Source organism: Triplophysa rosa, linkage group LG15, assembly GCF_024868665.1.
Source record: "Triplophysa rosa linkage group LG15, Trosa_1v2, whole genome shotgun sequence".
NCBI classification, from domain to species: Eukaryota; Metazoa; Chordata; class Actinopteri; order Cypriniformes; family Nemacheilidae; genus Triplophysa; species Triplophysa rosa.
Window position 1 is genome coordinate 547,187 of NC_079904.1, and position 13,250 is coordinate 560,436.

The 13,250-nt window shown below is 41.2% G+C and overlaps 2 protein-coding genes across 3 annotated transcripts in view; both read left to right on the forward strand.

The window, feature by feature from the left end:
- Positions 1 to 5,111, forward strand: part of pak6b (p21 protein (Cdc42/Rac)-activated kinase 6b) — a 21,377-nt gene extending 16,266 nt beyond the window's left edge. For both annotated transcript variants that reach the window (XM_057352839.1, XM_057352838.1), the window contains exons 7-10: positions 549 to 675; positions 1,491 to 1,616; positions 2,174 to 2,308; positions 3,502 to 5,111. In XM_057352839.1, the coding sequence (XP_057208822.1) occupies positions 549 to 675; positions 1,491 to 1,616; positions 2,174 to 2,308; positions 3,502 to 3,669 (556 nt within the window). In that variant the 3' untranslated portion in view covers positions 3,670 to 5,111. The remainder of the gene's footprint in view (positions 1 to 548; positions 676 to 1,490; positions 1,617 to 2,173; positions 2,309 to 3,501) is intronic.
- A 1,030-nt stretch (positions 5,112 to 6,141) lies between these two features.
- Positions 6,142 to 12,114, forward strand: myh6 (myosin, heavy chain 6, cardiac muscle, alpha). Its single transcript, XM_057353534.1, has one exon. It carries the CDS (start codon positions 6,142 to 6,144, stop codon positions 11,947 to 11,949), a length of 5,808 nt encoding a protein of 1,935 aa, XP_057209517.1. The 3' UTR covers positions 11,950 to 12,114.
- The last annotated feature ends 1,136 nt before the right edge of the window (positions 12,115 to 13,250 follow it).

Here is a 13,250-nt window from a genome sequence, read left to right on the forward strand (position 1 = left end):
ACAACAGCAAACGACAACACAACATGCAACACAACACATCGTAACAGACCACAACACAACGCGCAACACAACACACCGCAACAGACCACAACACAACGCACAACACAACACACCGCAACAGACCACAACGCACAACACAACGCACAACACAACGGGTGTGTTGTGTTGTGGTCTGTTGCGGTGTGTTGTGTTGTGGTCTGTTGCGGTGTGGTGTGTTGCACGTTGTGTTGTGGTCTGTTGCGGTGTGGTGTGTTGTGTTGTGGTCTGTTGCAATGTGTTGTGTTGTGCGTTGTATTGTGGTCTGTTGTGGTGTGTTGTGCGTTGTGTTGTGGTCTGTTGCGGTGTGTTGTGTTGCGCGTTGTGTTGTGGTCCGTTGCGGTGTTGTGCGTTGTGTTGTGGTCTGTTGCGGTGTGTTGTGTTGTGGTCTGTTGCGGTGTGGTGTGTTGTGGTCTGTTGCGGTGTGGTGTGTTGCACGTTGTGTTGTGGTCTGTTGCGGTGTGGTGTGTTGTGTTGTGGTCTGTTGCGGTGTGTTGTGTTGTTGTGTTTAGACTGACAGAAGAGCAGGTGGCTACAGTGTGTGAAGCTGTACTTCAGGCTCTGTGTTATCTTCACGCTCAGGGTGTTATTCACAGAGACATCAAGAGTGACTCTATATTACTGACACTCGACGGACGGGTGAGAACACACAAAACAAACACACACATGTCTAATAACTGCTGCTCTTGTGAATAAAACATTTCATACACAAAATGTTGTTTAAAAAGAACATACCAGTTCTGAAATTGTTCTGAATCTGCCATGATGACATTACTTTCATGATCATTCACATCAAGCTTATTTCTATAGTACTTTTCACAATTTGTATTGTTGCAAAGCATTTTTACAGTAACAAACATCAGACAAATTAAAATAGGAGTAATGTCTTAAGAGTCCCAGTGAAAAAAAAAATCCTATTTTTCTTTGAAATATTGCAGCGTTTATTGTAAATAGTTTATCAGTGTGGGTCATTTTTCTTTTTTAAATTTGTGTGTCCTCATAATCTTCTGGTAAAATCTGAAAGGCACTTCCGCCCTGTAATGATCCATCTTAAATGACGCAAGTTAGACGGCATGGGCGGGGCATCTGTTAACTCCTCCCCTTCAACTGTCAGTCTGCTGCCAGTTCCATTTCAAAATGCAACAGCTATTTTAATACATCCAATCAAATCGCAGGGATAAAACAAGCCACACCCACAATTTTTTCTCATTTGAAATTGCGTTTCACTCGGATATGCGCCAGGATACAGAAGTAAATACGATCGCAACTTCTGGTTCACGGCGACTTTAAGATAATAGCCAGAGCATTAGATTAAAAGTGATGTTAACATTTATTTAAATTGATCAACATTGTGTTGCTGGAAGTTGAATTTATTTCCAGGATTCAATTAAAAATGGATTCAGAACAAGACATTGATGGATGTTGATGGTCTCTTCTGATGATGTGTCATACAGGTGAAGTTGTCAGACTTTGGATTCTGTGCTCAGATCAGTAAAGACATCCCCAAGAGAAAATCATTGGTCGGAACACCATACTGGATGGCACCAGAAGTCGTCTCAAAGACGCCCTACGGCACCGAGGTGAATGAATGAAATCATTCCTGAAGAAAATGTTGTAAAGTTTGTTTTAACTGACCGATAGACCATGTGTAATAATTCAGAAAAGAGCAAGCTGGTCAGAATTCACTCAAGTCCAGTTTACAAAAACAATTTCACTCTTTTTCCACAAGCAGTTCTTTTAATTAGAAGTCTTCAAAACATTCCTGCTGATGACAAATTCGACTTTTAGTGAAATGACGTAGCACTTGTTGATTTAATGTCTTTTAACTTTATTGGACGGCCAAACACTTTGAAACAGTATTTTCACATTCATCAGCTTCAAAGAAAAGTTGATTTAAAACTCCTGTTTAGTCCTAAACGGTGTAAATTAAAGGCAGATTTACAGTTGGATGGTTAAATATTGTGCAATGTTCAAAATAATCACCACTTGCCTGCTCACTTTATTTCAAACATTTTACCGCATAATACTTGACATCTGCAAGATTTTAAAACTGTGTTTTTTAACTCGTAGGTTAAATGTGTTCATCAGAAATGTTGAGATGTTTTTGTTCAGACGTCAGTATGTGTGTTGTTTTCAGGTGGATGTGTGGTCTTTGGGCATCATGGTGGTGGAGATGGTGGATGGAGAACCTCCATACTTCAATGAGACACCCATAACAGCCATGAAGAGACTGAGAGATGAGCCGGCACCTACTGCCAGAAATATACACAAGGTACAACTATAGCACAACATCAACAAATGAAATGACTTCTTTCCATCGACAGATATAATGCAACAGAAAACATGAGTCAACTTTTTAAGTCGACTTTTTGTAAATTTACTAAGATCAATGTGCTAGTTTATAAACATGTCATTTTAAGCAGACTTCTCGGTAAACCACAAGTTTACAGTTTTTCTCAATGACTTTGGCTCATTTCTTGAATGAGACTTTACATTCTCTAAACTGTAACTGATTGCTGGAACAGCAAAATGTAGTAAGTGATTCAAAACATTTAATTCTTGCTTCAAAAGCTAGCTATTTGGTCAGACAATTGACCAGTGCCACCAAACTAGAAAGTGTTTTTATTACCGTGTGAGCCGTACCCATCAGTGTTTAGATTCTTTTTCACAATGGCAGTCATGTGAACATTTTTGTTATATACAAATTTCATTTATGCTCTGCTTTATGACACTGACTTGTTACTGTAATATACCGAAATCTTATAAAGCTTTTACAGTAGGTAAAGATTTACTGGGAATACTCAGTACTGAAGTACCCAGAAAAAGATTTAAAACAGATTTTTTTGTGTAAATGTGTTACATGTAAACCGAAAATACATGTCACCGTGACCGATGGTCGTAAACTTTCCACCTCCATGCTGAAAAAAATCCTTTCAGTAAGAAACTCAAACTCCATGTACAGTAGATGCTTACAAATCTGCTTGATTGGTTGATTGGTTGTATTTTGTGTTTTACATCAATTGGCAGACAATTTGCCAATTTAGTGGACATTACAAACTTTCCATGTTATTAATATTCACAGAATATACATTCATGCCTTATAGATTTTGATAACTGAATGGATCATTTTGCACGTGATGGTTCACACGATGAAAGAATGCTCAGAAGTTTTGAAGAGATTGACAGTTTCACTGAGAATCAGCTAATCCGTTTTGATCAACTAGCTATATGCTTTTAGTTATTGTGCATATTGTTGAGAATTGTACATTACCTTTTGCACACATGCGCCAAAACACATTGCCTGAATCAATAAGACACTCAAGTCTGATGTGAAGGAAAAACGAACTGCTCAGAGACCCAAACTTCTTGTTTTGAGAGAAAAAAATTCTCATTCGAGAAATGAGCCAGGGCGACTGTAATAGTTTTCAAGTTTTCTTGATGTGAACTGAAGATCTTTCTCTGCAGATTTCTCCGGTTCTGAGAGACTTTCTGGACTCGATGTTAACTCGTGATCCCCTGAAGAGATCGAGCGCTAGTGATCTGCTCCAGCACCCATTCTTACTTCAGAGCGGATCTCCTCGATGTCTGGTCCCACTGGTGGAACAGCACCGCAAGCGCATGTCTCGCTGCTGAGAAGAACATTCTCACCCTGATGTATGACAGGAGTCTTTCATGAGCACTTCTCAGACTTCAGACGTTCAGTGGTTTTCACTTCATGGCGCACACTGTCTGAGGGATTTATACTTGTGAGCTCAAAAAATGGTTTGTACAACATGTGAGGATTCATTTTGATTCACGTTGACATCAAAAATAAAATGTTGCTATTGTTGTACAGTAACACTGTGTGTCGTGATAAATGTATATATGGAACTAAAGTTACCATCTTCTAAACCACTTCACTGTGTGTAAATAATCAATATAATTCTATTCATTCACAATAAATCTTATTCATTCAATTTGATTTGTAAAGCACTAATGTTGCATTGTTTCAGAGCAGCTTTACAGGGAGAAAAACACCGAGAGCAGTAGAAAACAACACACTGAATGGTATTATAGAAAGCACTGTTAATGTACAGAACCCTGCGCTAATCTAATATCATTACTGGTGTACCGTATGCAACATTTCAAATGTTTCTTTGGCTCATAAAATGACCCTGGATCTCTCTGAAATCACACAACTGCAGTCATATTCATATATTTACTTTGATCCGCTAAATGTAGTTATTTTAGACGTATACAGTAGTCATTTAGACTTCAGGAATTACATTTTTAAGGCGTTGTCAAAGTTTCACAAATGTAGTGGTGTTCATCTTTACAAAAACGCACACATGTGAAGCGTGTGAAGTGAATGACCGATCGGATAGGTGACAGTACGTCAGATTATCTGTTAACTGATACAGTTGTTGTTTGCACTTAATGCTCAGTGCTGCTGCTCTTCAAGTGGACAAGACTTCACGTTTAAATATAGAAGAGAATATCTGAGAGACATTTGTTAACGTTAGTAAATGCGTTAACTAACATGACCCGAGGATGGACAGGTTTTGTCATGCATCAATCCTTGTTAACATCAATATAATTATTCATGTTAGTTTAGTGTGCATTGACAAATGTTAACAGTTAGTTTGTTTGATTTTAAAAAAGTATGTGTCAAATAAATGTAATTAATAAGAACCAATGTAATAAATGCTGGTGTTAGCTAATGCGTGAAGTCATTAACAAACAGCTTTATTAGTGTTACCAATATTTGTGTGGCCGAGTAGAGACGCCCAAATCAGATGCAATACTTGAGCATTTGAGTTTTAATATTTAGCTCAATATTTTAACTTGCTCATTTTGGGAATTAAATCGTTTCTTGTGTTTTAAATGCTTCAGAAACATTCCTTCTGGATATTAAGACTTCTTAAAATAGTTGAAAAAATATTTGTTTGTTTTGTGTTCCCTGAAGAAAGAGTCATATACAGGTTTATAACCACACGAGAGAGAATAAACGACAGAATTTTTAGACAAATTTAGCCTCTTCTCTTCATTACAATAAAAGGAAAATTCTTTGTTCTGTGGTACATTTGTTATAGTTATTGGATGTAGTCCAACAACTCTTAAGAGGCAATGCTCAACATTAAAATAACTTGAGTTACTTGATGTGTGATGATATTTTTGCTTACATCATTTGTTGGGGACGCAGACTTTATTCATGAAACACACTTGTGTTAGTCAAATAATATATATTGAGCTACATGCAACAATTACAATGTTTTTATTGAATGAGTTCCAGTAAATGTCAGACAACACAACACATTTATCTTATGCTTGTGCTATTTGAAGAGTGTTGTTGAGGCGAGATGGTTTAGGACGTCCTGCACCGAGACGTCTGCCGTCTCTATCAGAAAACCTTTGATAAACTCACTGCTGTAAGATTAAACAGACACACAACTGACTCTTGCTGAAGACTTTCATGTGATTTGTTAAGAATTACACATAATAAAAGACACACACCAAAACAAACACACAAACCGAATGAAAAATGATTGTATCACACAGTTAAAGATATAACTCCCGTATTTAATGTAATGTTTGGGTGTACTTCTGACAAATTAGGAAATGACTATCTTGACAAACGCACAATCAGTTGGGAAATAATAGAAATATCACGATTTCGAAAGGCTAAAAACATTTTAATGATGTGTAGTTTGTAAACAGTAAGCACGTAGCCTACCTGCATTCGGTTTCAGACGTACAAAGAAAACAACTAATGTAAGTTAACACACAATATATTGTTGCACAGGATAATGAACATGAAATCCTATCGTGAAGGTTTATCTATTATTTCTGAAGGTTGAGCAGTACATGGAAACATTCTTAGAGGTGATAGCTGTCTATATAAGGACATTAACAACTAAAGGTCTCATTACTGACCCCACACCACTTGAAACTCTTGATAACAACACGTGTTACTTTATTTGCTCTCCTTGTGTTCTCTGCATCCTTATTTGGGTCTTGGTTAGTCTCTATAAAGACCGAGCACTGGCGCTTTGTGTCGTCTAAAGTTTCCTCAGCCGAGGTCTGTTCATCAATTCTCACAGTACCTGTAAAACTCCAGCGGTCACGATGGGTGATGCTCTGATGGCAGAGTTCGGAAAGGCTGCTCCCTACCTGAGAAAGTCTGATAAAGAGCGTCTGGAAGCTCAGACGAGAGCCTTTGACATCAAAACTGAATGCTTCGTTGCGGATGAAAAAGTGGAGTATGTGAAGGGGAAGATCGTGAGCAAGGATGGTGGGAAGGTCACCGTGAACACTGATGACGGGAGAACGGTGAACGCCAAGGACTCGGACGTGCATCCCCAGAATCCACCGAAATTCGATAAAATCGAAGACATGGCTATGCTCACTTTCCTCCACGAGCCCGCGGTGCTGTTCAACCTCAAAGAGCGTTACGCAGCCTGGATGATTTACACTTACTCGGGGCTGTTCTGTGCTACGGTCAACCCATACAAGTGGTTACCAGTGTATGACTCAGAGGTTGTCGCTGCTTACAGAGGTAAGAAGAGAACAGAAGCTCCTCCTCATATCTTTTCCATCTCGGATAACGCTTATCAATACATGCTAACCGATCGAGAGAACCAGTCTGTGCTCATCACCGGAGAATCCGGTGCTGGAAAGACTGTCAACACCAAGAGGGTCATCCAGTACTTTGCGAGCATCGCTGCTGCCGGAGGAGCTGGAAAAAAAGACTCTGGCAAGGGAACCCTGGAGGATCAAATCATTCAGGCTAACCCTGCACTCGAGGCCTTTGGCAATGCCAAAACACTGAGAAATGACAACTCGTCACGATTTGGTAAATTCATCCGAATTCATTTTGGGACGAGCGGGAAACTCTCCTCTGCAGATATCGAAACGTATTTGCTTGAGAAGTCTCGTGTGACCTTCCAGCTAAAGGCTGAGAGGGATTATCACATCTTCTACCAGATCTTGTCCAATGAGAAGCCTGAACTCCTAGACATGCTGCTGATAACCAACAATCCATACGACTACTCGTACATCTCTCAAGGAGAAGTAACCGTGGCATCTATCAATGACAACGAGGAGCTGATTGCCACCGACAAGGCCTTTGATGTACTTGGCTTCACATCAGAAGAGAAGATGGGAGTCTACAAACTGACAGGTGCTATCATGCACTACGGCAACATGAAATTCAAACAGAAACAACGTGAAGAGCAGGCAGAGCCCGACGGCACAGAGGACGCAGATAAGGCTTCTTATCTAATGGGGCTGAACTCAGCTGATCTGTTGAAAGGCCTCTGCCATCCAAGGGTCAAGGTAGGCAACGAGTATGTCACCAAAGGACAGAGTGTGGACCAAGTGTATTACTCAGTTGGCGCAGTGGCAAAGTCAGTGTACGAGAAAATGTTCAACTGGATGGTGGTGAGAATCAATCATTCCCTTGACACCAAGCAACACCGCCAGCATTTCATCGGTGTGCTGGATATCGCCGGCTTTGAGATCTTCGATTTCAACACATTTGAGCAACTCTGCATCAACTTTACAAACGAAAAGCTGCAACAGTTTTTCAACCACCACATGTTTGTTCTTGAGCAAGAGGAGTACAAAAAAGAGGGAATTGACTGGGAGTTTATAGACTTTGGGATGGACCTTCAAGCTTGCATTGATCTGATTGAGAAACCCCTAGGTATCATGTCCATTCTGGAGGAAGAGTGCATGTTTCCAAAAGCTAGTGATCAGACTTTCAAGGCAAAGCTCTATGACAACCACCTGGGCAAGTCGAACATTTTCCAGAAGCCACGTGTTGTGAAAGGGAAGACAGAGGCACACTTTGCTTTATCTCACTACGCAGGCACTGTTGATTATAACATTTCAGGCTGGCTGGTGAAAAACAAAGACCCACTGAATGAAACAGTTGTCGGGCTCTATCAAAAATCTTCTTTGAAGTTGTTGAGTCATCTCTTCTCGAGTTATGCAGGAGCAGAAGGAGGTGAAAAGTCAGGTGGGAAAGGAGCCAAGAAAAAGGGCTCGTCTTTTCAAACAGTGTCAGCCCTGCACAGAGAAAACCTTAACAAATTAATGACCAATCTGAAAACCACACACCCACACTTTGTCCGCTGTTTGATTCCAAATGAGACCAAGACTCCTGGCATCATGGACAACAGCCTTGTCATGCATCAGCTTCGCTGCAATGGGGTTCTAGAGGGTATCAGGATTTGCAGGAAAGGGTTTCCGAACAGGATACTCTATGGCGATTTCAAACAGAGGTACAGAATCCTAAATGCATGTGCCATCCCAGAAGGACAGTTCATTGAGAACAAAAAGAGCACTGAGAAGCTGTTAGGCTCGCTAGACATTGACCACACACAATACAAATTTGGACACACAAAAGTCTTCTTCAAAGCTGGCCTGCTCGGTACGCTGGAGGAGATGCGAGATAATCAACTTGCTTCTATCCTCACAAGGATCCAAGCCTATGCCCGCGGCTTACTCATGAGGGTCGAATACCAGAAACTGGTGGAGCGCAGAGATGCTCTAATGGTCATCCAATGGAACCTTCGTTCGTTCCTCGGTGTGAAAAACTGGCCGTGGATGAAACTGTTCTTTAAGATAAAACCTCTGCTAAGGAGTGCCGAGTCTGAAAAAGAGATGGCAAACATAAAGGACGAATTTAACAAATTGAAAGAAGCGTTGGAGAAATCTGAGGCCAGGAGGAAGGAGTTGGAAGAAAAGATGGTCACGACCCTTCAAGAAAAGAACGATTTGTTACTTCAGCTGCAGTCAGAACAAGACACCTTAACTGATGCTGAGGAGAGATGTGAACAGCTCATAAAAAGCAAGATCCAGCTGGAAGCTAAAGTCAAAGAGCTGTCAGAACGCATAGAGGACGAGGAAGAGATCAACGCAGATCTCACAGCCAAAAAACGTAAGCTGGAGGATGAATGCTCTGAGCTCAAGAAAGATATAGATGACCTTGAGCTGACACTGGCCAAAGTTGAAAAAGAAAAACATGCCACTGAGAACAAAGTGAAAAATCTCACTGAGGAAATGGCTTCCCTTGATGAGAACATAATGAAACTCACCAAAGAGAAAAAAGCTCTTCAAGAGGCTCACCAGCAGACCCTGGATGACCTGCAGAGCGAGGAGGACAAAGTGAATACATTGACCAAAGCTAAAGTTAAACTTGAACAACAGGTGGATGACCTTGAGGGCTCACTGGAACAAGAAAAAAAAGTTAGGATGGACCTAGAACGCAGCAAGAGGAAACTGGAAGGAGATGTAAAACTGACTCAGGAAAATGTCATGGATTTAGAGAACGACAAACAGCAGCTGGAGGAGAAACTCAAAAAGAAGGACTTTGAAATCAATCAGCTCAATGGAAAGGTTGAAGATGAACAAACCGTCTCATTACAGCATCAGAAAAAACTCAAAGAAAATCAAGCCAGAATTGAAGAACTGGAGGAGGAACTGGATGCAGAGCGTGCGGCCCGTGCAAAGGTGGAAAAACAACGATCTGATCTTTCTCGAGAACTGGAAGACATCAGTGAGAGACTAGAGGAGGCGGGTGGAGCCACATCTGCTCAAGTGGAGCTCCATAAAAAAAGAGAGGCTGAGTTTCAAAAGTTACGCAGAGACCTTGACGAATCAACCCTTCAGCATGAGGCCACAACTGCCACTCTTCGGAAGAAACACGCAGACAGTGTGGCTGAACTTGGAGAACAGATTGACAACCTGCAAAGGGTTAAACAAAAGTTAGAGAAAGAGAAAACAGAATTCAAGTTGGAACTGGATGACCTTTCTTCAAACATGGAGAGTGTTGTGAAGGCAAAAGTCAATCTTGAAAAACTGTGTCGTTCACTGGAAGATCAGATGAATGAGCATCGGTCAAGAGCTGAAGAAGCCCAGAGAGCTCTTCATGATCTGTCCACTCAGAAAGCCAAATTACTGACTGAAAATGGCGAACTTGGACGTCAAATGGAGGAGAAGGAATGTCTTATTTCTCAGCTCACTAGAGGAAAGACCTCCTACACCCAGCAACTTGAGGACCTGAAAAGACAACTTGAGGAAGAGGTTAAAGCAAAGAACGCTCTTGCTCACGCTGTACAGTCAGCACGGCACGATTGTGACTTACTGAGAGAACAGTTTGAGGAGGAACAAGAAGCAAAAGCTGAACTTCAACGAGCATTGTCCAAGGCCAATGCAGAAGTAGCAACGTGGAGGGTGAGATATGAAACTGATGGAATTCAGAGAACGGAGGAACTGGAGGAAGCCAAGAAGAAACTTGTTCAAAAACTGCAAGAAGCAGAGGAGGCGGTGGAAGCGGTGAACGCAAAGTGTTCTTCTCTTGAAAAAACTAAACATCGCCTGCAAAATGAGATTGAAGATCTGATGCTGGACCTCGAACGCTCGAATGCTGCATCTGCTGCCCTGGACAAAAAACAGAGATCCTTTGACAAAATCATTGCAGAGTGGAAACAAAAGTACGAAGAGGCACAATGTGAGCTTGAGGGAACACAAAAGGAATCACGCAGTTTAAGTACTGAGCTCTTTAAACTCAAGAATTCCTATGAAGAAGCTCTAGATCATCTTGAAACCATTAAGAGAGAAAACAAGAATCTACAGGAGGAAATCTCAGACCTAACAGATCAAGTGAGTGAAGGACGAAAGACCGTTCATGAGTTAGAAAAACTGAGGAAACAGCTGGAGCAAGAGAAAGCAGAGTTGCAGTCTGCACTGGAGGAAGCCGATGCCTCTGTTGAACATGAAGAAGGAAAAATCCTACGAGCTCAGCTAGAGTTCAACCAGGTTAAGGCAGAGATGGAACGTAAGATGGCTGAGAAAGATGAGGAAATGGAACAAGCAAAGAGAAATTACCAACATTTGGTTGAAAACTTGCAGGCCTCTCTCGAAGCAGAGACGAGAAGCCGAAACGAGGTTTTGAGAGTGAAAAAGAAGATGGAGGGAGACCTCAACGAAATGGAAATTCAGCTGAGCCAGGCCAACAGACAGGCAGCAGATGCCCAGAAACAGTTAAAGATTGTGCAGTCGTGTTTAAAAGATACTCAACTCCAGATGGATGACACGCTTCACGGTTATGAAGATCTTAAAGAAAACATCGCCCTGCTGGAGCGCAGAAACAACCTCATGCAAGCAGAGCTAGAAGAGCTGAGAGCTGTGGTGGAACAAACGGAGAGAGGTCGCAAACTAGCAGAGCAAGAACTCACAGAAGCAACGGAGAGGATGCAACTCCTGCACTCCCAAAACACCAGCCTCATCAACCAAAAAAAGAAACAAGACTCTGACCTGCTTCAGCTTCAGAATGAGATGGAGGAGCTGGTCCAGGAATACCGCAACGCGGAAGAGAAGGCAAAGAAAGCCATCACCGACGCGGCTATGATGGCAGAGGAGCTGAAGAAAGAACAGGACACTAGTGCACACCTAGAGAGGATGAAGAAAAACATGGAGCAGACCATTAAAGACCTACAACATCGTCTGGATGAGGCAGAGCAACTGGCGATGAAGGGCGGGAAGAAACAGCTTCAGAAGATGGAGGGCCGTATCCGTGAACTTGAGAACGAGTTAGAAGCAGAGCAGAAGCGCGGCTCAGAGTCCATCAAAGGTGTGCGCAAATACGAGCGCCGCATAAAAGAGCTCACGTATCAGACAGACGAGGACCGCAAGAACATGGCAAGACTTCAGGATTTAGTGGACAAGCTGCAGTTGAAAGTAAAGGCCTACAAACGGTCTGCCGAAGAGGCCGAGGAGCAGGCTAACGCTAACTTAGCTAAATTACGAAAACTGCAGCATGAGCTGGAAGAGGCTGAGGAGCGCGCCGACATTGCAGAATCTCAAGTCAACAAACTGCGAGCGAAGACTAGAGATGGCGTGCCTGGAAAGAAATCTCAAGATGGGTAATGTCTCAACAGTTCAGCTTACAGACATTTGTTTGATCATTGAAGAATAAGATAACACGTTTTTAAAAATCGTAGCAGGAAATATCTATCAAACATTAAATACATTATATACTAAAGAGACAATGCATGTTAACACAATCAGCTGATGAAACTGTGATCATGTTAAACTGAAGAATAATTCTTGCTTTGAATTTCACATCTGCTTCCATGTGGCAACAGAAATAAAATTCTTTCAAACAGACGTCTCATTCTTGTTATTTCAACCAAATCTCACCTGATCTAACCAAGCCTAATAGTTTTAGGGTTTCATTTAAATTAAGTGAAACATCTTTGCAAAAATAAACATTTCATGCAGCTTCACTAGGGGTGTAACGATACTTCGTATTACGATATTTCGCGATGCAAAAATGTTATGATTCGCATCATAGAGAGATGGGGATATTTTACGATATGTCAAGACGCTACCTACTCTGCGCCAGCGCGTCGCGTGTGCTTATCTCACATATGCGCTAGAGAAGCACAAGACACAATCTGTGTCTCCACGTAGTTTACAAAGCGTCATATTTTCCTTCACAATCGCCGGTAAAACACAGCAAACTTGAAGCGTGACTGCACCCTGAAACTCATTACAAAGGCAGCACAAATGTGACCCTGGACAACAAAACCAGTCTTATGGGTCAATTTTTCGAAATTGATTTTTACATAATCTGAAAGCTGAATAAATAAACTGTCTATAGATATATGAGTTGTTAGAATAGGACAATATCTGGCTGAGATACAACCGTTTAAAACTCTGGAATCTGAGAGCACAAAAAAATCAAAATATTGAGAAAATTGCCTTTGAAGTTGTTAATCAGAGGCACTGTGGCAGACCATCCACTCACAAAAATAGTTTTGATATATTTAAGGTAGGAAATTTACAAAATATCTTCATGGAACATGATCTTTACTTAATATCCTAATGATTTTTGGCATAAAAGAAAAATCGATCATTTTGACCCACACAATGTATTTTTGTCTTTTACTAAAAATGTTCCCGTGCTGCTTAAGACTGGTTTTGTGATCCAGGGGCACAAATGTGTTTAAATGCCAATGTTAATTTATCTGCTAACGTGAGCTGCTGCATGACGTGATATGCAACATAAAGTGAGGCAAAAGAAACCAGCGCTGCTCCGATCAGAGAAGCGATGAAGTGAGTCGTGCTGTATATTAAAAGATCCAATGACATGATAAAAACAAGTATGTGATCTGCATGATTGAAGAAATGTAATGCAGTTCATGTAATGTGTTTTTTTGACAGAT